The 20,562-nt window shown below is 35.2% G+C and overlaps 2 protein-coding genes across 3 annotated transcripts in view; one reads left to right on the top strand and one right to left on the bottom strand.

The window, feature by feature from the left end:
- Positions 1-593: 593 nt before the first annotated feature.
- LOC140137877 (small ribosomal subunit protein uS7) lies at positions 594-7,483 on the top strand. Its single transcript, XM_072159681.1, has 6 exons — positions 594-683; positions 4,001-4,121; positions 4,546-4,755; positions 5,772-5,900; positions 6,146-6,244; positions 6,971-7,483. Exons 2-6 carry the CDS (start codon positions 4,008-4,010, stop codon positions 7,037-7,039), a joined length of 621 nt encoding a protein of 206 aa, XP_072015782.1. The 5' UTR covers positions 594-683; positions 4,001-4,007; the 3' UTR covers positions 7,040-7,483.
- An 8,803-nt stretch (positions 7,484-16,286) lies between these two features.
- Positions 16,287-20,562, bottom strand: part of LOC140137879 (kynurenine formamidase-like) — a 46,545-nt gene continuing 42,269 nt past the window's right edge. For both annotated transcript variants that reach the window (XM_072159684.1, XM_072159683.1), the window contains exons 11-12: positions 18,831-18,935; positions 16,287-18,138 (exon numbers count right to left, since the gene is read on the bottom strand). In XM_072159684.1, the coding sequence (XP_072015785.1) occupies positions 18,103-18,138; positions 18,831-18,935 (141 nt within the window). In that variant the 3' untranslated portion in view covers positions 16,287-18,102. The remainder of the gene's footprint in view (positions 18,139-18,830; positions 18,936-20,562) is intronic.

The raw sequence follows: 20,562 nt of genomic DNA on the forward strand, positions 1-20,562 counted from the left end.
CTTGCCTTGAGTTGCTGAATTTTCAGAGCAATAGTTGTAGTCTTTGCCCTACAACATGCATATCTTAATTGTCACCAATGCGCTATATTTTTTGAGAAAAAAGCAAAAATAGGCAGAAAATTGGCCAGGGGTGTAGTACCCCCTTAACACCGACTAGTCAAACGGGTGACCTGTCTGTGACAGTCTGTGTGTCTACTACCGGTACTATAAAGTATAACTTCTAGGTATACTGCTAGGCTAGTTACTCGTAATGACTACAATTAATCAGCGTGTACTACTTACCGTTTAAAATCTAGGAAGTAAAATGTCAAATCACACCAATTTCATCCCTTTCGCAAATCACTGACATTGGTTCACGATCATGATGTTCACAAATTGTTTACCAATCTGTCCGCAATCCACAAATCCACCTGCAGTATTTCGAGTTTCTATATTATTTTGATGATATCCCTTTAATTTTAATATTTTTGCATACATCTTGATTTCCCTATTTTATAACTTAAAAGAGGACGGGTATTTTATAAATTAATCTATGTACATGTATATTGTTTTCTTGAAAAGTGTTTTTATGTATAAATGTTAAAAATGTTGTTGCAGATTTTTTCTCATAAAAGAAAAACGCTTAATTGAGGTTAGCCAAAAGCCCGGATGTTGTGACCTTTTCGTCGACTCACGTCGAATCGGTAAGCTTGCTGAAAATGAACCCGAACAAAATCGTAGTATTTTACAAGAATCGTATGTCCTGTGTCCAATATTAAATACTAGATGTATAAATAATAAATGTATATATCTACCTATGACGATTTTGAATCATAAGGTTTGTGTGGCTAAAGTTTTCAAGGGTGTAAATACCCCGAGTAAATGTAGCAACACACCCGGCAATCATGCAATCTGGTACACGGGTACCTACAGCAGTATCATGGATGATGCGAATTATGAGAAGTGCAAGAAGAATCCATTATCCATCATTTGTATTCCAATGTTAAACTAAAGTAGATTGTTTTGAAAATGCAATTGGGGCAAACAAACGAAATGGTGAAATGAAAGTAACTGGTCATGTTTTTTGAGGTGGGACCCAATTGTGTCACATCTTGCAATTTGTCAAAAATCAACTCCTATTTTGTATTTCTGATTATATTTCAAAAAGTTTTCACCCAAACTAGTAAAAGTATACATTTTGAGAAAGCATATATTGTCATGATTGCAAATCTGTAAAGTTTGAGTGGATGTACAGGGTGTACCAAAAAATATACAGGGTGATTCCATTGAAAAATATCGAAAAAATTTACTTTCTTTACCACTCCAATATTTCTACATAGTATATTAAATTGGAAAATGAACTTGATATTTGGAATGTACACAGTTATTTCTTTCATTAAATATATAGTTTGCACTATATTTGTTAAACCCATTGTGTTATACAGGGTGTGAAAAAAGTTGTAAATTAAATGTTTTAATTTATGTAAAATTTCCCTAAGTGCCATTAAATTGGGAAAATATATTGAAAATAGTTTACAGAATTGCTATAATATCAAATTTAAATATCCAATTCCTAATAGGGTGTTCCAAAAATCAATACAGTGAATAATTAGTAACAAAGGTACATGTACATGTAGGCATATATATACATGCACAATACATGTATCAATAAACTATTTAACAATAAACCAGAGATCAATATATCATCAGATTAAATCCTTTGACTAATAATCTCCTGTGAGAAGATTTATTTTATATTTCAAAGATAAAACAATATTGAAATTTATTTCATATGCATGCATGCAAAATTAAAGCCCATTGTATTGCATGACCCACATTCCACTGCATTAATTAAAAGCTTGTTAAATTCTTAATTACTAAGTTTATTAAGATTAACGAGGCAATTATTGTTATAGAAAGTTAAAAAATAAGATTAACATTATGCAAATGCATTTTAACTTCTAAAGTGCATAAATTTTATTAATGAACATCAACTTCCCATTGGAATTACACAGAGCTCCTCCGCTTCCGCCCTCCACTTCCGCACCACCCCTGACTAATTAACCTAATTAAGCTGTTGTAATTAATTAATACATTTGTTTAATTGTATTTGTTATTAATTCATTAGATTAATAATTTATCTTCAAAATAAGACCAAAACCATTTGTTCATGATGAATTTTGGCAAAAATATAAGAATAAGTAGACAAAATGATTTAGCAAAATGTGACAGCACCACCTTTTTTAGGGTCCCAGTATAAAAAACATGACCAACTATAAAAAAATATCCGATCTTCTTAGTCCTTTGGTTGCCACTTTGGCGTTGCGGTCAAAAACATAAAATTCCAACTTTAAACATACTATTGTTGCCAAAAAATTTTTTGCCAAACAATGAAGAATAGAACATTCAACATCAACTTTTCAAAATATTGGAGAAATATGCTCACCAAACAGGCAAGTTATGGGAAAGTATGCAATCCAATTCCTTGAATTCCTAAGCAAAGCTAAGTCACTGAAAGTCATACGTGTTAGAAACTAAAAGTGCATATAAATCCCGCCAGGTTTGTGCAACAAAACGCAAAAATGTAATAAAACTTGAGAAGTCGGTACAAAAATATTTATTTAATTTATAATTTTTGATATTATTTAATATTGGTGTTTGAAAATAATGATTTTAGAAAAGAAAAATTTAGTAAAACATGTTGCATTAATTTTCACTGTAGAATTAGTGTGTAAATCACCATTTTGTTTTTTGTTACCACTAGTCCACTGCCAGGGTTCAATTAGTTTAACATTTTGTGTAGCAGTTTTTGGCCAATTCATCATAATCAGGATACTTCCATATTAAAGCACTATAAAAAGTGCTATACAAATGCAAAATTGGGTAGCAGTTAATTCAAAATGTGGAGCAAACTGCTATGCGATACAGCCGAATTCGAACCCTGTCCACTGCGCGTGTGCAGCACTACATTTCATTAGTTGTGTGCGGGTCATGTCTAGTCAAGATGGCCAAACTCCTAATTATCATGACAACTTTTTAATAAAATAATAAAAAAATAAAAAATCCTTACTCGAGAACTTGAGCTTAGAATTTGCACGCGATAGTTTCGCATTCGATGCTAGAGTATGTCGCAGCTATCGTTTTTCGGTAGGACAGCGTTGACATTTTTGCAACTGATGAGGTGATGTTATGAGTTAATGTTGAAATTAGTTATTTCGATGAGTCAACTAAATCTTTTTTGAGTAAAATTTGCCTAGATTTTGAACAGTCTAAAATTTTGTTGAAGTGCTATTTTAGCAACATTTCTGATGTGATCGCCCATCTGACTAAGATTTTGAATTGCAAAGGTCTCTAGCCTTGAATGTGAAGCTATTGGTGAGCAAATTCGTGGCTAGGCTTCTCGAGCATTTTTCCATGATATTATTTTTCCATATTTGTATCGTGAGTGTTCAGGCTAAAAATTAATTTATTATGCATGGCAACCTTTTTACACCTTTGCCCACATGAAGATGGAGCCAGAAATTATGCCGATAGCTCAAACTGAATGATTTTTTTAGAAACCTTTAGTGTGGGCTTGCTTGAAAGCATCAACACATCTGAAATTGTGTATGAAAATTCAAAATTTGAGGGGTAAAAATGAGGCATATTGTAAACGCTACCACTCATTTTGAATTAAACATAGAATATTGTCGTGATGTTTGGGAAAATACACGCCACTAGGCGAATCAATTGATCTCCCAATTGGCAAACATTCTCTTGTCCTGGTGCAGGCCAGATGGCAATACACTTTTTTTTCTTGGACGGTGTTCGTGCATGATGTGCTATTTTGCAGTGAGGATTTTCAACATCGCTCACATTACCAGTGGATCGTATGAGATTGTACGTAATCTCATCTACGTATGATATTTACAAAAATACGACTTTTGCGATTTTCAGAATACGGTTTTTAATGATCTCAAAGCTTGGACCGAAATTTAACTCTGCCACCCCTGATTATTGATCGATATAATTGTTCTTGCAGATCCAACATGGAAGAGTGGGACGCTGAACCAGCAAACCTTCAAGTGGCCGAGGTGCCAGAAATCAAGTTGTTTGGAAGATGGAGTGCTGATGACATCCAAGTCAGTGACATCAGTTTAACTGTAAGTAAGAATGTGTCAGAGATCCTAGGTAGCAAAAGATGAGCATATGATATTACGCTTTTGTTTGGCCTATTTAAGTCTTCACAAAAATGATCAGATTTTTGTAAAACACCAGTTCCTCTCCAAATGAATCAAAAATATGATGGGAGTACTTGAAATACTAATATTTAAAGGCTAAAGCCTACACACTCCCCCTGCTAAAATCATCGTAAGGATAAGAATGGGACAGATGTTTACCGGATAGTCCCGATACTCCAAATCTCCAAAAAAAAGTGTATGCGTTATTCAAGGTAATGAAAATTTTGGCAAACATGAACATTTTTAATATACAGGTGGACAATTTAAAAGAATAATTCATAATTTCTATTTTAGCCTGAGTATTTAATATTCACTACTTCTATCCTATCCTCTACTTTTTTTACAGGATTACATAGCTGTTAAAGAGAAGTATGCCAAGTACCTTCCCCACAGTGCTGGACGCTACCAGGTGAAGCGTTTCCGTAAGGCCCAATGTCCCATCGTAGAGCGTTTGACCAGTTCCATGATGATGCACGGCAGGAACAACGGCAAGAAGCTGCTGACTATGCGCATTGTGCAGCATGCTTTTGAGATCATCCATCTCCTTACTGGAGAGGTGAGTGATTTTAAATTGTTGCATGTTATACAGTTTGATATTTTTTATTTACATTCTAAGAGCTGCCAATAACTTGGAACAAATTATGATGACGTCCTATAAACGCAAGTGCTTTTGTTATAAGGTTCCCCTTCCAAGTTCCTCTCTCCCTCTCTGTTACAACATAGGCCCTAAATCTGAAATATTGAAAATTCCAACCCCAAAAGATCAACTTTGATATTTTAATGTACAAAAATATGTAATCAAGACTTTTGACCCTCTCCTCCAATCAATACCTATTGTGATATAAAATTGGATCGATTGAGCCCATATTTATTGGTCGAGCTATGAGTTTAAAAAATATTGGACGAGACGTAGCCGAGTCCAATATTTTAAAACGCATAGCGAGACCAATAAATATTGGGCGTAAAGCATCCAATTTTATCATTATTATGTTTTATCCAATATTTTCACACTTGGATTCATCAAAACATAATAATTACTAAAATTGTACCTAGTAAAGGCAGGGGATTTTAAAGAACTTTTTTTTCCTGTGCGAAATGCCTTTGCTGTGCAGGGAAAATGAGTTGCTACAGTACATTAAATCAAGTGCATTTGTGTTATTCATTGCAAAGGATTTTGTTGTGAATTACTCTGTCATATTTCTTATTGAAATTGTCATTTACATGACATGACATTCATGATTGTTTATCACCCAAACTTTTTTGTGGCTGGCCTCATGAACAGGTAATTGCATGTTTGGGTGGCTCATCATTTGTCATTTTTTGAGTTGGAAAAGGCTGGTTGGTTAGGTCAGTTGGTGGCTAATGCAGGCAAGTTTGACAGGACCCACAAAAAGGTGAAAATTCATATAGCTACATGAAGTTGCAGAAGGTACCAAACTCATAATTAAGCCCCTTTACCATATTTATAAAATCATAAAATGTTTAAATTTGCATCAGAAGTGAAAGTGAATATGCTGCAACTTTGCAGACTATATATGATATTAAGTTTTCTGTGTGTATCTGTATTTCCAGAACCCACTGCAAGTGCTTGTGAATGCAATCATCAACAGTGGACCACGTGAAGACTCCACGCGTATTGGTCGTGCTGGAACCGTCAGAAGACAGGCTGTGGATGTGTCACCACTTAGGAGAGTCAATCAGGTAGGCAATGGCACACTTTGATAACATGAACGCTGTGAAAAGGGCTTTAGGTTCTATCAAAATCTGTGAATTGATAAACAGGTGGCAAACTCGGGTAAGTGCCAAAGGACTGTATTGAGTCACAACAAAAATGACCGACACATGATCATACAGGAACCAAATAGACCAGGCTGAATTCCTGATGTTTGGAGGAGAGGCTAAGTTGACTGTTAATACTTGGATTGGTTTTACTTTTCCCATTACAGGCCATCTGGTTGCTTTGCACTGGTGCACGTGAAGCTGCTTTTAGGAATATCAAGACTATTGCTGAATGTCTGGCAGATGAACTTATCAATGCAGCAAAGGTTAGTATACTCAAACATTTGTTTTTGAAACATGTCAACATTTTCAAGTGTAACAATACTTTTTTTGAGCAGTTTATTTGCCACAGGTGACATGTGTATCGCTGAAGTGTAATGCGATGTTCAAGAGCTCTTCTTGATCTTAGGTTGCATATGTTTATTAGACTTCACCACTGGTACATGAAATTATTGCACATATCAAAATATTGAAAAATATAAATATAGAAGCGAATAGGCTGGGATAATCAGGTGTAAATTCACCTCTAGAACCATCCCACCTAGGAAAGACCGAAATAATTTGGAAAAAAGAATGGAATGTCAGGAGCAAGACCTTAAATGGGCCTACAATTTATGAGACCAGGAAAGCATTCTGTAACTCATTTCAAAAGACAGTCGCTGCTAATTCATGGTGATATGTTGAAAAGATCCTATAATCGTCCATTGAAAAACGATCTTGCCAAGAGGCATGCCCTTAAACCCTAACCATCCCTTTGCTTTTTGGCGAAGGGAAGGAAAGAGACAAGAGAATTGTTCTTTTCTCCATCCCGGATTTGAACCACCGACCCCTCTGGTGCAGAGGACAAGACCGGGGATAGCAAGGCACAAGTGTGAACATTTTAGGGTTAATATAATGTTGGAAGTTACTGTCAAGAGGCACATAATAAGCATTAATTCTCTGAAATCAAACTACATCATCAATAATTCTGTGTTTTTGTTTTTCTACTCCAGGGATCATCAAACTCATATGCCATCAAGAAGAAGGATGAACTGGAACGTGTAGCCAAGTCCAACAGATAAATCACTCCACTACATCTACAACATTGCTTGCTCCACATTGTGTACAAAATGGAATCTGGTCTATACTTGAAACTCTCATGATAAAGAACATGGACATCTCACACCCTGAACAGTTTTAATGCAAAATGAGAAGAATCATGTGTTTTGTTACTTGCGGGACAGAAAATTTCAAACATGAAATTTCAGACGATCCATCTTATTCAAAATTGATTTAAAAGCAAAGCCAAAGTAAATTATGCTTAATTGTAAGATTTGTTTCAAATTACAACTGTTTAAAAAACAAAAGTTGTATTTTGAAATTTAACAAATGAGTTTGGGGTAAGATGGTATGTCAGCCAGCAAGCTACAAAACACATGCACACATGAAATGGAAATCCCACTTTGACAAGTTGTTTATGACAATAAAAAACTATCTGTGAAGATACAACACAGAAACTGTCACAATTGTGTTTTGAGTTATTACATGTATTTTGAAGTAAATGAGGTTTGAATTATATAACAGGTTGTCTCTGAAAGAACATTGGAAATTTTATTTATGAGTACTTTGATTCTTGAGCTAAACAAAATTGAATAGCTATTGGGTAATAAAACAGCCTTATACAGTAGAAACTCATTATAACGAAGTTGTCAGGGACAGAGAAATCATTTGTGATTTTCAAATTCTTATTCAAGAACGGAGCAGTGTGTCTGACTCTGAAATGACTATTCTCGCAACAAAATGTGAGACAGCCATTTTATTCAATAACGGACATTATTTTTTGTTTTGTTGGAGCATTGAAAATACAAACAAAATGCAATTTTTGATAGTAGCGTTCTTTCAAAGACACGGGTGATATATTATACTCTTATTAACATCCTTTCAAACAGCTAGGAGTTGGTAAAGATCTATGCTTAGTTGGTCGTAACAAATATGGCAGCAAAATTTGTTGCACTTTCCGCAGTATTAGGTGTTGGGAATAACAAGGCTATTATGGAAAACAGACTGTGTAGTGGCCTTATGTAGTGGCCTTATTATATACGGCCGATACGCCGAGGCTGGTTTACATGTATGAGTGCCCAATTTGGAGGTGTCAAAGCTACTGTAAAAGTCAATATTTTCGCGAGAAGGTATTTTCGAGATTTTGTCAATTGCGCGAGGATTAAATTTCGCGGTTTTGATATTGATACAATAGAAACCTAATGCAAAGGGTTATTTTCGCGAGTTTTTATTTTTTGCGATTTTATGTCCACTCACGAAAATAAAAACCTCACGAAAATTTCTACTTTTACAGTACTGTAAAAGTAGACATTTTCGCGAGTGGACATCAAATCGCGAAAATAAAAACTCATGAAAATAAACTTTTGCATTAGGTTTCTATTGTATCAATATCAAAACCGCGAAATTTAATTCTAGTGCAATTGACAAAATCTTCAAAATCGCGAAAATATTGACTTTTACAGTATTTCATCAAAATGAAGATTTGCATTTTTTTCAACAAGCATGGAAGTGCTACTGAAGCAAGTAAGTAGCAAATGAGAAAGCAATCTGATATTAAAATGAAAAAAAGTACTTCTGTATAATTTTTTGCTCAATCGTTTTGTTTTGTTTCCAAGCCATATTTCTGCATTTGCTCTGCACAAGAGTACAGGAGCTTTTCAAAATTTTGGGAGGTTTTTGTCCGTGGTCCATTGCACCCTCTGAATTGGGAAAGATGGTGTGGGGTATGTACGTTTGCAGTCGATACCAAGGAAGGATTATTTACACTTGCATAGCTTATTCATTTATACTTATCATGCTTCATGAAATGGACACAAGATATCAAATTGGCAATTGTTGGGTGGTGCAGTTTGACCAAATATTTTGTTCAGAAAATATCCGATCCTTTTGCCAGTATTATGAGAAAAATATTTTCAAAATTTTAACAGGCCACCTTCTCATTTTGTGCATTTTAGTGAAAAATACTCGAGAGAGTGTTACTGAACTTTTGCATGTTAAAATATGAGATATTTTTTGCTTATTTGGGCAAAAAGTAATATCCCTAACACAAGTTTGGAGGCAGTCAATTATTTTGTGGCAAAACCAACAGAAGAAATATTGCACCTCAAATTCCCATTTACTTCGCGTGCAGAAGTCCATTAGAACCATCTAAACTTCATTCATAAGTGATGCAATTTTTTGCTTACGGTATTTTTGTTACCAAAATGCACGAAATAAGAGGGCATCTCATTAAACAGTTCAAAATAAATTTTTCTCAATGTTTTTTGACAAAGTAGAAATTAAAAATATTGTCAAAAGCACAATGTCTGGGCAATTGCTGACTGCAACATACAAAAATCCTTTCTGAAGAATGGCAGACGCAATAGGAGAGAGCAGTTCGGTTTGGGTAATGCGAAAGGCTTTACCAAAACTGAACAGCCCCCACCTATTGTGTCTGCAATTTAAAAAAAAGGCTTATAATATGCACAGAAAAAACTCATGGAATAAACCATGACCATGGGTGTGTGTTCAGCACATTCATGCACTGCTGCTGTATGCGAGTGTGTGTTGCATTTCTATCAACAGCTTGGCCAAATATTTGAGTATAATATATTTGTCCATGTTTTGCAAGTTATTCCCTTTGATGAAGTGAGATGGCATGGGTATAGGAATTGACCTTTTTGGTAAATCCATAATTCATGAGGTTAGACCCCAGATGTCGTCATTTGACGTCACACCGACTTGCAACGCGCAGAAACGATGTTCACTAAACGACGTCAAATGATGACATCTGGGGTCTAACCACAAGGAATTACTGGATTTATTGAAAAGGTCACTCGCAAGATGTCATCAGACACTTCAAACTTGACTAATAACACTGAAAGCAAATAAAATAACACTCGAGTTAGCACCAACTTTGGGTGCCATATTTCGATTTAATTTGTGCCGAGGTCCGAAATAAATCACTGGATATTATTATTTCGGCCCCAGTGACACCTTGTTCATTTCTCTATTATTAGCATTTCCCTAATTATTAGCATTTTAAGTTGTAAAATCAATAGAACAGGGCTGCAGTGCTAGTTTTCATGCACTTCCTGTGAACACATATACATAATCATACCCAGGAAAATATGCACTGGAGTTGGAACAGAATAACAGCTGTTCAAATCTTAAATCTTCTAATAATAGCCAACACTGGCTTATTTTCATCACTTTCATTTGCTGGTTTCACATTTTGAAAAGTCCAATAGATGATAAGATGACAAAATCCAGAAGTTGCAACATCAATTTTATCTTGATATTAAATTTTAGCTTTTGATTTTCATTTATCACAAGCGATCAAACAGAAAGTGGGCAAAACTAAATTTAAAATACGTCTACATGTATATTGGATTTGTGAATTTTCCAAAATCCTGTGGAACATAATTTGGACTATCATTTATTATTTTATTCATTGAAATGTTAGGGGAACTGGAACAGGCCTAAGCATTGTTACATGTTTGCAATGTAAATGAAGTGAAACACTTAGGAAAAAAACACAACATAAAATATGATCAATTTCATCTAAAAATTTATTAAACACAATTATTATCATGATATGTTTTAAAAGTCAATTTAGTCAGCAAGTCTTAAAAGGCACAACTAATACAAGAACCCATGCATGGGTATCTCAAATATAAAAGTATTATAAATACATAAGCCACCAAGTTAATCGAAATGGTGAAAAGGGTGGATTTTGGGCAGAAGCTTCAACAATTTAGGTATACAAAATGATTACAGTTACGCCATTTTGGGTAACAAATTTGCTACCATCATATCATAATACACCAATTAATCTCTATTGTAAGGGTTGATTAAAGCCATATTATAACATTTGCCGAGGAGAACGCCCTCAACATTTTTTTAAATTCTGGTTTTTACACGATTGTAATGTACTTAGTCAATAGAGATACTCTGCAAAAATCGAGACTTTAGGTGCTGTAGTTTTGTCAAAATCCGAGATTTTGAATAAAACGATGGAACCGGCGTTTTATTATTACGATGGAAATATTAGTCGAACACGTATGCACAGTGCATTACACGGCGTATGGGATACACATACACCCCCGAGGATCGTGCAGTATTACAACCCAAGCTGAGTAACATGCATGGGCACTATTAGTAAATTCCAATTTTCTATGCTTTACCTCACTTGTTCGGCTCAAAATTAAAAGGGGACATATCTGACAGTAAAAACTAACATTTTATGGAAAACAAATACTAATCTATTTTTACAAAAATGTTATAATATGGCTTTAACTGAACATGGGTAGCACTTTTATATTTGAATGACCCCCTCTGGGTTCAAGAACAATTCTTGTGTTTCACAATACGATGCGCCTCCAGCGGTCGCTGGGTCGAGGCCAAAATACGCAGTGCATCATGGGAAAATATCGACATCCAAAGCCCGCTTAATACGAATACAATACAGGAACATACATCATTGTGGGCTCAAATGTCATTATAATGATGTTACATGCAAATGCACACTAAAACAACAATTTACAATTATAGTAGATCCATTTTATAGACTCCAACTATAGTCGATGCCGATGACCAAGTTTCATTGCGCTACCATGTAATCTGTAAAAGAAGAAGCATTTTTGGTAAAATTCACATTTTTAGCCAAAATTACTCATGCGTGACATTTGACCCCAAATGGGTCATGTCAAATGTAAAGGCTGGGGTAGTGGAGCCTTTGCCCAAGTTTGGTTAGAATCGGTCAAATAATTAGGGAGCTAGAGCCAATTATGTCAAATGTTGACAGAAAGAAAGAAGCAGAAACCACTGGGATGCAAGAGTCCAGCCGTTGCTCGGCTGGACTAAAGAAAGAAGATTTGAGAGCTTCACAGTATATCAGGCGGATAAATCCGCCTGACATAATTTACACTTGCATAGCAAGCTACTTATCATGCTTTATGAAATGGGCACAAGATATCAAATTGGCTAGATAATTGTTGGGTGGTGTAGTTTGACAAAATATTTTGTGCAGAAAATCTTCGATCCCTTTTACCAGTATTCTGAGAATATTTTTTTCAAATCCCTCTCTTTTTGTACATTTTAGTGAAAAATATTTGGTGCAAGTTTAGAAAGTGTTACTGCATTTTTCTTTTGCATGTTTTTAAAAGTCAGTGCCATTTTTTGTGCTAATTTTGGCAAGAAGTAACATACCTAACACAAGTTCGGAGGCAGTCATTATTTTGTGGCAAAGGAAATATTTCGCCCAAAATTTCCATTTACTTCACATGCAGAAGTCCAGTAGCGCCCTCTAAACTTCATTCATAAGTGGTGCAATTTTTTGCTTGGGGAATTTTTTTACCACTGCACGAAATGACAGGGCATCCAATTAGAAAGTTTAAAATAAATTTTTCTCAATGTTTTTTGACAATGGAGAAATTAAAAATAAAGTCAAAAACACAAACTATGTCTGGGCAACTGCTGAATGTAACATATAAAAAGCCTTTTTGAAGAATGGTGGACACGACAGGAGGGAGCAGTTCAGATTGGTCTTTTGAGTTTTCCAGGAAATGCTAAAGGTTTTACCAAAACTGAACAGCCCCCTCCTATTGTGTCTGCCAATTTTTAAAAAGGCTTAACATGCACAGAAAAAAACTCATGGAATAAACCATGACCATGTGTGTGTGTTCAGCACATTCATGCACTGCTGCTGTATGCGAGTGTGTGTTGCATTTCTATCAACAGCTTGACCAAATATTTGAGTATAATGTTTGTCCATGTTTTTGCAAATTCCAAAGTTATTCCATTATTATGTTTCAATGAATCCAAGTGTGTGAAAATATTGGATCCAAAACATAATAATGATAAAATTGGATGCTTTACGCCCAATATTTATTGGTCTCGCTATGAGTTTTAAAATATTGGACTCGACTATGTCTCTTCCAATATTTTAAAACGCATAGCTCGACCAATATATATCGGCTCAATCGATCCAATTTTATATCATCCTTGATGGAGTGATTCATATTATAGGATGGCATGGGTTATCGGTATAGGAATTGACCTTTTCGTGAATCCCATAATTCATGCGGTTAGACCCCAGATGTCGTCATTTGACGTCACACCGACTTGCAATGCGCAGAAACGATGTTCACTAAACGACGTCAAATGATGACATCTGGGGTCTAACCACAAGGAATTACTGAATTTACTGAAAAGGTCAATCACAAGATGTCATCAGACACTTCAAACTTGACTATTACACTGAAAGCAAATAAAATACACCTGAGTTGGCACCAACTTGAGGTACCATATTTTGATTTAATTTGCGACCGGGGGCTAAAATCAATCACTCTCAGAGAATATTTATTAACATGATGAAATGGGAGTAAAGATTTGGGAATCTATACACATGGAAAATAGATAAACAATGTATCTGAAGTCAAAATCCTGAAGAGATTTATAATGCAACTTTATTTGGCTTTTGACAGAATGTATAGTCCTGACAGGGGTGTGAAATCTCTTCTTTTAAGCTGAATTCCTCTTTTTTGGAAATTTCTTTGAGGCAAAATTTTAGAGTATGACATGAAAACAAATTATCAATTTTCATATTAAAAACACAAAACATTGTGCAAATTTTTTTTTTTTTTAGGTCAACCGTGAATGATCCTAGCATTTAGGTCTAGGTCCAGGGACACTACAAAACCAAAAAAAAAAAACTTTTTAAAACGGGTGGGACTATACTGGGACCAATACGGTATATAATTATTTTGGCTCCAGTGACACATGATTCATTTCCCTATTATAATACTGCAGGTATATTGTATTAAAGTCATAATGTACGATCTTTTTTCAGAATTTACCTTTATTTTTTTCAAAACCGATTTTTTGGCATATTTGTAATACTTACACATGTTCTAACTGAAATCTATGAGCAAACTGTCAAATTCGTCCTATTTGTAGTAAAACGGGACGATTTTCTGTTGGTCCGACATAAAGTCATAATTTTTTTAGATTATGACTTTATGTCGGCCACGATCGCAAACCGTAGTCTCGTACAAAACTAGCTTGGTTACGCTCCCTCCACATGTGGAGGGAGCGTAAACAAACTGGCCGCGTAGGAGACTAACTCTGAGGCCGCACTCGCTGTCCTAATCCAAATAGTGCGAGATGTTTCGAGTGATAGAGGTGAAGTTTATGATGTTGTTTCTTTGCAAATTCCCAATGTTTTTCAAGCGTCCAAATGTATTGGGAACTTTCATAATGATTGCATATTATCATTTTAGAAGAAAAAAAGAAAAATCTAAAAATTTAAAAAGATCGTACATTAAGGCTTTAACTGTACATCCCCATACACTATATATATCCCTGTGGAACATGATTTGGACTATCATTAATTACTCTATTCATTGAAATGTTAGGGGAACTGGAACAGGCCTAAACATTGTTAAACACTTGGAAAAAACCACAACATAAAATATGATCAATTTCATCTAAAAATTTATTAAATACAATTATTATCATGATATGTTTTAAAAGTCAATTTAGTCAGCAAGTCTTAAAGGCACAACTTATACAAGAACCCATGCATGGTATCTCAAATATAGAAGTATTATTAATACATAAGCATGCAAGTTGATCAAAATGGTGAAAAGGGGTGGATTTCACATTTTGGGCAGAAGCTTCAACAATTTAGGAATATGAAATTATTACAGTTACGCCATTTCGGGTAACAAATTTGCTACCATCATATCATAATACACCAAATAGTCTATCTCTCTGTTGTAAGGGTTGATTAACTGAACATGGGTAGTACTTTTATATTTGAATGACCACCTTCAAGAACAATTGCCTAGAATATGACTTGGTTTAATTAAATACATAATTACAAAACCACTTTGATTGTCAATAGCATTATAGTTTGCAAAGAAAGCAACAGAATTAAAATTGAAGTTTTTTTTTTTTGTAGTACATTAATTTTCGCGCTTTAACACAGCTACCGCAAAAATAAAAATATATTCTTTTTTGTATAGGTCTATGTAAGAAAACTCAAAATCGCGAAATTAAAAACAAGCAATGTAATTCAAAATCGGCAAAGCATGAAAAATTACATGTGCGAAAATTAGCACTTTCACAGTAGTCGATGTCTTGAATCAACATGTATTTTGGAGTATATTGTTTTGGTGCGTATTAAATTATTTCAACTTCTTTGGTATATTTTTATATCATATTATAAAACTGTTCCCGAAAACCAAAAACTATAAAATACTGATCTAAAATACATTTCAGGCTAGAAGCACACTTCAAAATAAAGTTCAAAGAAAAAAGATACATTTGCATTTAAGCAAAATGCATTTGATTTGAATTTAAACTTTTGATCCAAACACAAGATTATTCCTATCTTGGAATTTTCAGCGAGACTGATCACTGACATCAGGTCATGACCTTTTTGACCTTACAACTTGATCACAGACTCGTCGACTCCTACCTCTGCACTGCACTCTAACCATCTGCGGTCTCTATCCAAGATCTTGACATTGTCCTATATTCCACAAATGTGACTCCTCGCCACAACTGAGCCCGGATGTCGCCAATCATCATTTTTGAGATATTCAACCAAAATATTCTGCTTGAAATTAGCTTTAAAATGATGTATATCATGTCTATAGTACTTGACATTTAAGTAGTGAAAAATCAATAAAACAGTCAATAAATCCTTTCTTTCCTATTGTTTATTGTTAAGTTCGATGGAGCATATCTCAATAGTGGCACTGGCGACATCCGGGCTCAGTTGTGGCGAGGAGTCACAAATGTGAAGCAATCAAGCAAAATCAGTCAGAACTCGGAAATATTGATTTTGAGATATAGCCAAACAATTATTTCCTTTTGTTTCCTATTGTTTTGGAAACTATTTAATTACTCATCTTAGGAACTGGTTGTTCAATTTAAATAGGGTTTTCTGTAAAATGCAGCTTTGTAAATGTTTTTTACTCTCATATAAGAAACTGAATATTTATTATTTCCGAGTTCCGACTGATTTTGCTTGATCGCATCACAAATGTCCATGTGATTCAATACGGATGTGGTTCGAGACTTTTTTCAACAAGGATGGGGTCTCCCATTGATGCAAGATGGAGTAACATGGGGTAAGAATTAGTTTCTTATGTTTGGATCCAAATATAATTCAAATCATAAATCAGTGGCGTAGTATCATAGGGGCACATGCCCCCAATCGATATTAATTTCAAAAAATCCCATAGGAAAATTGCCGCAGAACGGATTGTGCCCCCCCATCAGATCCGGTGCCCCCAATTATGGTCGGTGCCCCCCCCCAATGTGATGACCCACGCTACGCCACTGTCATAAATATACAAACATGTATGAACTACATGAACAAAAACACATTTCTTAAAATTATTGTTACTGATGTACAGAATCATTTAAAATACACATATTTTTATAGCTACCATGCAAGTTTCGTTGCCATCACGTTTCGTTGCCATTCATTGTCAAGAAATTCTGCTTTCATTGTTTTTTTTAATTAATGATCAATCTTATATTATTTTCCTTACTACACAATGTGGGCATTAGAGGGAGAATATGTGACGTGTCATGTCAAAAGGAGACACTTTTGGGCAGGATCGTAAATGGAGAAATAGCCAAAAATCCGCCCGGGGTGATTTTTTTTTCAAAATTTGGGTTTGTTGCGAATTTGTGATGTTATTAATGTGTAAAATATTGTCTGATAGTTTCAGACTGAAATATAACTGGCATCTTGTATTTGTTGAGACATTTTGTAGGTAATTCCTACTCTCAACATTGTTAATAATATTTTTAAAGGCCGATATCTCAATTTCCAATTTTATAATACCACAACTTACTTAACTCAATATCTTCGCTTAGGAATGTCCAATTTCATTGTGGAGCAAAATATCTCTATATTTAAGATATGTAAAAACCTCAAAATTGATAACCTGCCCAAAAGTGTCTCCTTTTGACATGACACGTCACATATACACTTACCAGGCGCCTATGTGTATTGTGGTATATGGGATCTATGCACTATATACAGCATAAATATTAAAATTGGTAGCAATTGCTTAAAAGTGATGGATAAGTTATTAAAATTGGTATTTTTTTTCATAATGAAAGAAAACAGCATTGTTAAATATGATGCTGATTTCTAATGCATGTAGTGCCAAACTCCCCCAACATTTACCAAAATAAGAAGTTTGACCCTTATTATGTTTTTTTCAGTCACATCACTATAAGCACACTCATTCTATTTACAAACATGTGAAGATTTTTTATGACTTTTTTAGATTTTTGATTTAGTGAATACTACGAGGAAATATTTTGAAGTTGTATTTCTCAGCTGCAACACTTTTAAGTATTAAAATACTGGCATGAGAATGGCTGTTTTGAAAACTGCCTTAAAGAGCGTGTGAATATTTTTATAGCTACCATGCAAATTTCGTTGCCGTCAGGTTTTGTTGTGAAGAAATTCTGCTTTCATTGTTATTTTTTTAATTAATGATCAAACTCATATTATTTTCCTTACTACACAATGTGGGCATAAGAGGGAGAATGTACATTTATCAGGCACCTATTGATCTGGGATCACAGTAACTGTTATCAGCGAAAATGTAAAGCCCTAAGTGCAACACTGCCCATAAAATGTGTAAGAGACAGAAGGCCCCAAGTCCAAAAACGCCTGTATCATTACACATCATTTTTGTACTTACGGCCTTTTGGCTCTGACCCCTTGATATGCATAACACCATAAGTACCGTATTCATTCCAATAAGCACCCAGGGCGCTTAACAAAGTAATTTTGGATGGGCACTTACTTTTTACGTGGTTTACCTTATTTTTTCATAAGGGGCATTTACGTATGTTATAAAAGGGTCATGAGACGTTCTAGTAGCTTTTCTGATGTAGAAAATGTATTGCAAGTTTACACAGGACTTAAAAGTCCACCAGCTAATTCACTGTATCAACATCTATCTGTCACTTCAACATTAATGGCACCCTTTAGCAAATCGAAACACCCTGGGTGGGCGCTTATTGGGGTATGGGTGCTTACTGGAACGAATACGGTACTGTGTGTTTAATTGGTTTTCAGTGACATCATTTCCAGCAGCATCTGCAATAAAAAATAAAAGTATTGCACAAGTTAACATCACTATCTCATGAACCTCACTAAGGCCCTGGGGAGAGTAAAATGATTCCGATTCTAATATCAATGAAATGGGTGCTCTTGATTTGGAGCGGTTACCGAATAGCGTGCAACTCTACTAGTCTCGTTACAAGACTGCCCCACCCCATAAATTCTAACCCTAAACTCCGTAAACGAGAACTGGACTCAAGTCCAGCAAGTTGTACCCAGTTTGGTAATTGTACCCTTGATTTGTTTGAGTGTGCATGACCATAATCATTGGATTTAATGACCACCCTATGCTGTGAGCAATCTTAATAGTATGCTGCCAGGTTCACAAGGCCACATACTTCACGAAAGTGGTTTATCAAAGTAGCCCACAAATCATTCTATAAACCATTGTAGTGATATATAGTTCAAGATCAGCAACAGCTTTAATCAACCTATATTACATTGCAGCTCCCTGAGTTTGGTACTGGTTGTCCAGAACAAATAGCACTAAGGTGCCAGGTTCCAGGGGAATTTAAAGCTAGCTAGATTTTTCCAGAGAACAGAAATTAACAGTGCGGGGTCTCATACCATTCACTCAGCCGATTCAAATGCTTTACCGATTGAGCCGACTACTATATATGTGTAGGCCTACATGTATATGTGCATGTAACTAAGCATGCATTTCTCACCTGTGTTCCTTCATTGTTTTCATCAGATAGATTCTGCATTACTTCAAAATGATCAGCATCTGTAACTTGCTTACTCTGGCAACTCATCCCTGCTTTAATCAACATCTGAAGGAACAAAGATAGAAGAAAAATACTGTGCAAATAATCTCATCATCAGATTAATTATGGAGAGCATCTAAATTAGTCACCTGTTTGCCTGTCATGTATCAATCCAACTTTGCTCTTGGGATGGGCAATAAAAATGTCTTTGACAGATGTTGATAATAATATAGCTGTTGGATTTTTTTTCCAAATTAATATTACAGCACCATACTATGTAAAATCACTTTACCTCTTAGGAGCTTGATTATTATTATCCATGATGCACATAAACTCAAAAGCAGATCAAATTAATATTACAGCATCATACAATGTAAAATCAGTTAACTCTCACAAGCCTGGTTATTATTTTTCATGATGGACATAAACTCAAAAGCAGATCAAATTAATGTTACAGCATCATACAATGTAAAATCACTTTACCTCTCAGAAGCCTGATTGTAATAATAGCAAACTATGAGGATAATTTCAGAGATTAAGATATTACTTAGTATTTGAGGTGATTACCAGGTACAGAGTGTTATCTTTCCACACATAAATATCGAAGAGTGAACACTGAAGCATATCATTAAACCTAGGCCCAGAAAAAAAATGTGTTTGGCCTCACTTTTAGTTCTCGCTATTCGCAATAAGGGCGCCGCCAGCGGTTTGCGATGTAATCGTGATGTATCATGGGAAAAGGTCGACATCCAAGTCCGCGCAATACAAATATTACCATGCTATTACATACGAATACGTGACAATATTTTTTTAGTTTGTCAAAATAAAGGTGTTACACGCTAATCGATACTCAATAATACTTAATAATGTGATTTGAAATGTGCACAATTAATTTTTTCTCTATCGATTTGCGTGTAATACCGTTATATTGACAAACTAAAAAATATTGTCACGTGTTCCTATGTAATAGCATGGTAATATTCAGATTATGCTGACTTGATGTCGACCTTTTCCCATGATACATCACGATTTCCCCATGATACATCACGATTACATCGCAAACCGCCGGCGGCGCCCTTATTGCGAATAGCGAGAATTGGTGTGAAAAATAAGGTCAGTCCATTGAATACCTTTTTGGTTAAATCCACCTGTAGAGTAGTGGTGCATAATTTACTGTCATCAACATGGATTTTATAAGATGCTCATGTATCACTCAATTATAAGAGTGCCAATTTGACTGATTAAAACTGAAGATAAAGGAGTAGATGCTATGTACTTTGATTTTCAAAAAGCATTCGACACTGTACCTCACACCCACCTATAATACAAATTGCAGCACCTTGGTGTCTTGAGGCACCTTTTGTCTTGGATTGGAAGATTTCTGAGTGACAGGAGACAATGGGTGATTTTAAGAAATAGGAGCATCCAGCTAGAAAAAGGTCACCAGTGGGTCCCACAGGGATCAATACTGGGGCTCTTCCTCCTGTACATAAATGATATTCCTGATATTGGCAGTGATGCCAATGCCGCGCCTTAGGCGCACAATCAGGCTACTTGGCGATCACTTGCCACTACTCAAAAAAGCATGCCGCTACTTGCCTAAAATTGGGCTACTTTTGCCAGTCTCGGGCCATGGCAGTAATTTGATGTATTTTCCTTTCAATTTAGCCTATTTAGAAAGGTTTTGAGTATA

Source organism: Amphiura filiformis, chromosome 17 (genome assembly GCF_039555335.1).
Source record: "Amphiura filiformis chromosome 17, Afil_fr2py, whole genome shotgun sequence".
Lineage (NCBI taxonomy): Eukaryota > Metazoa > Echinodermata > Ophiuroidea > Amphilepidida > Amphiuridae > Amphiura > Amphiura filiformis.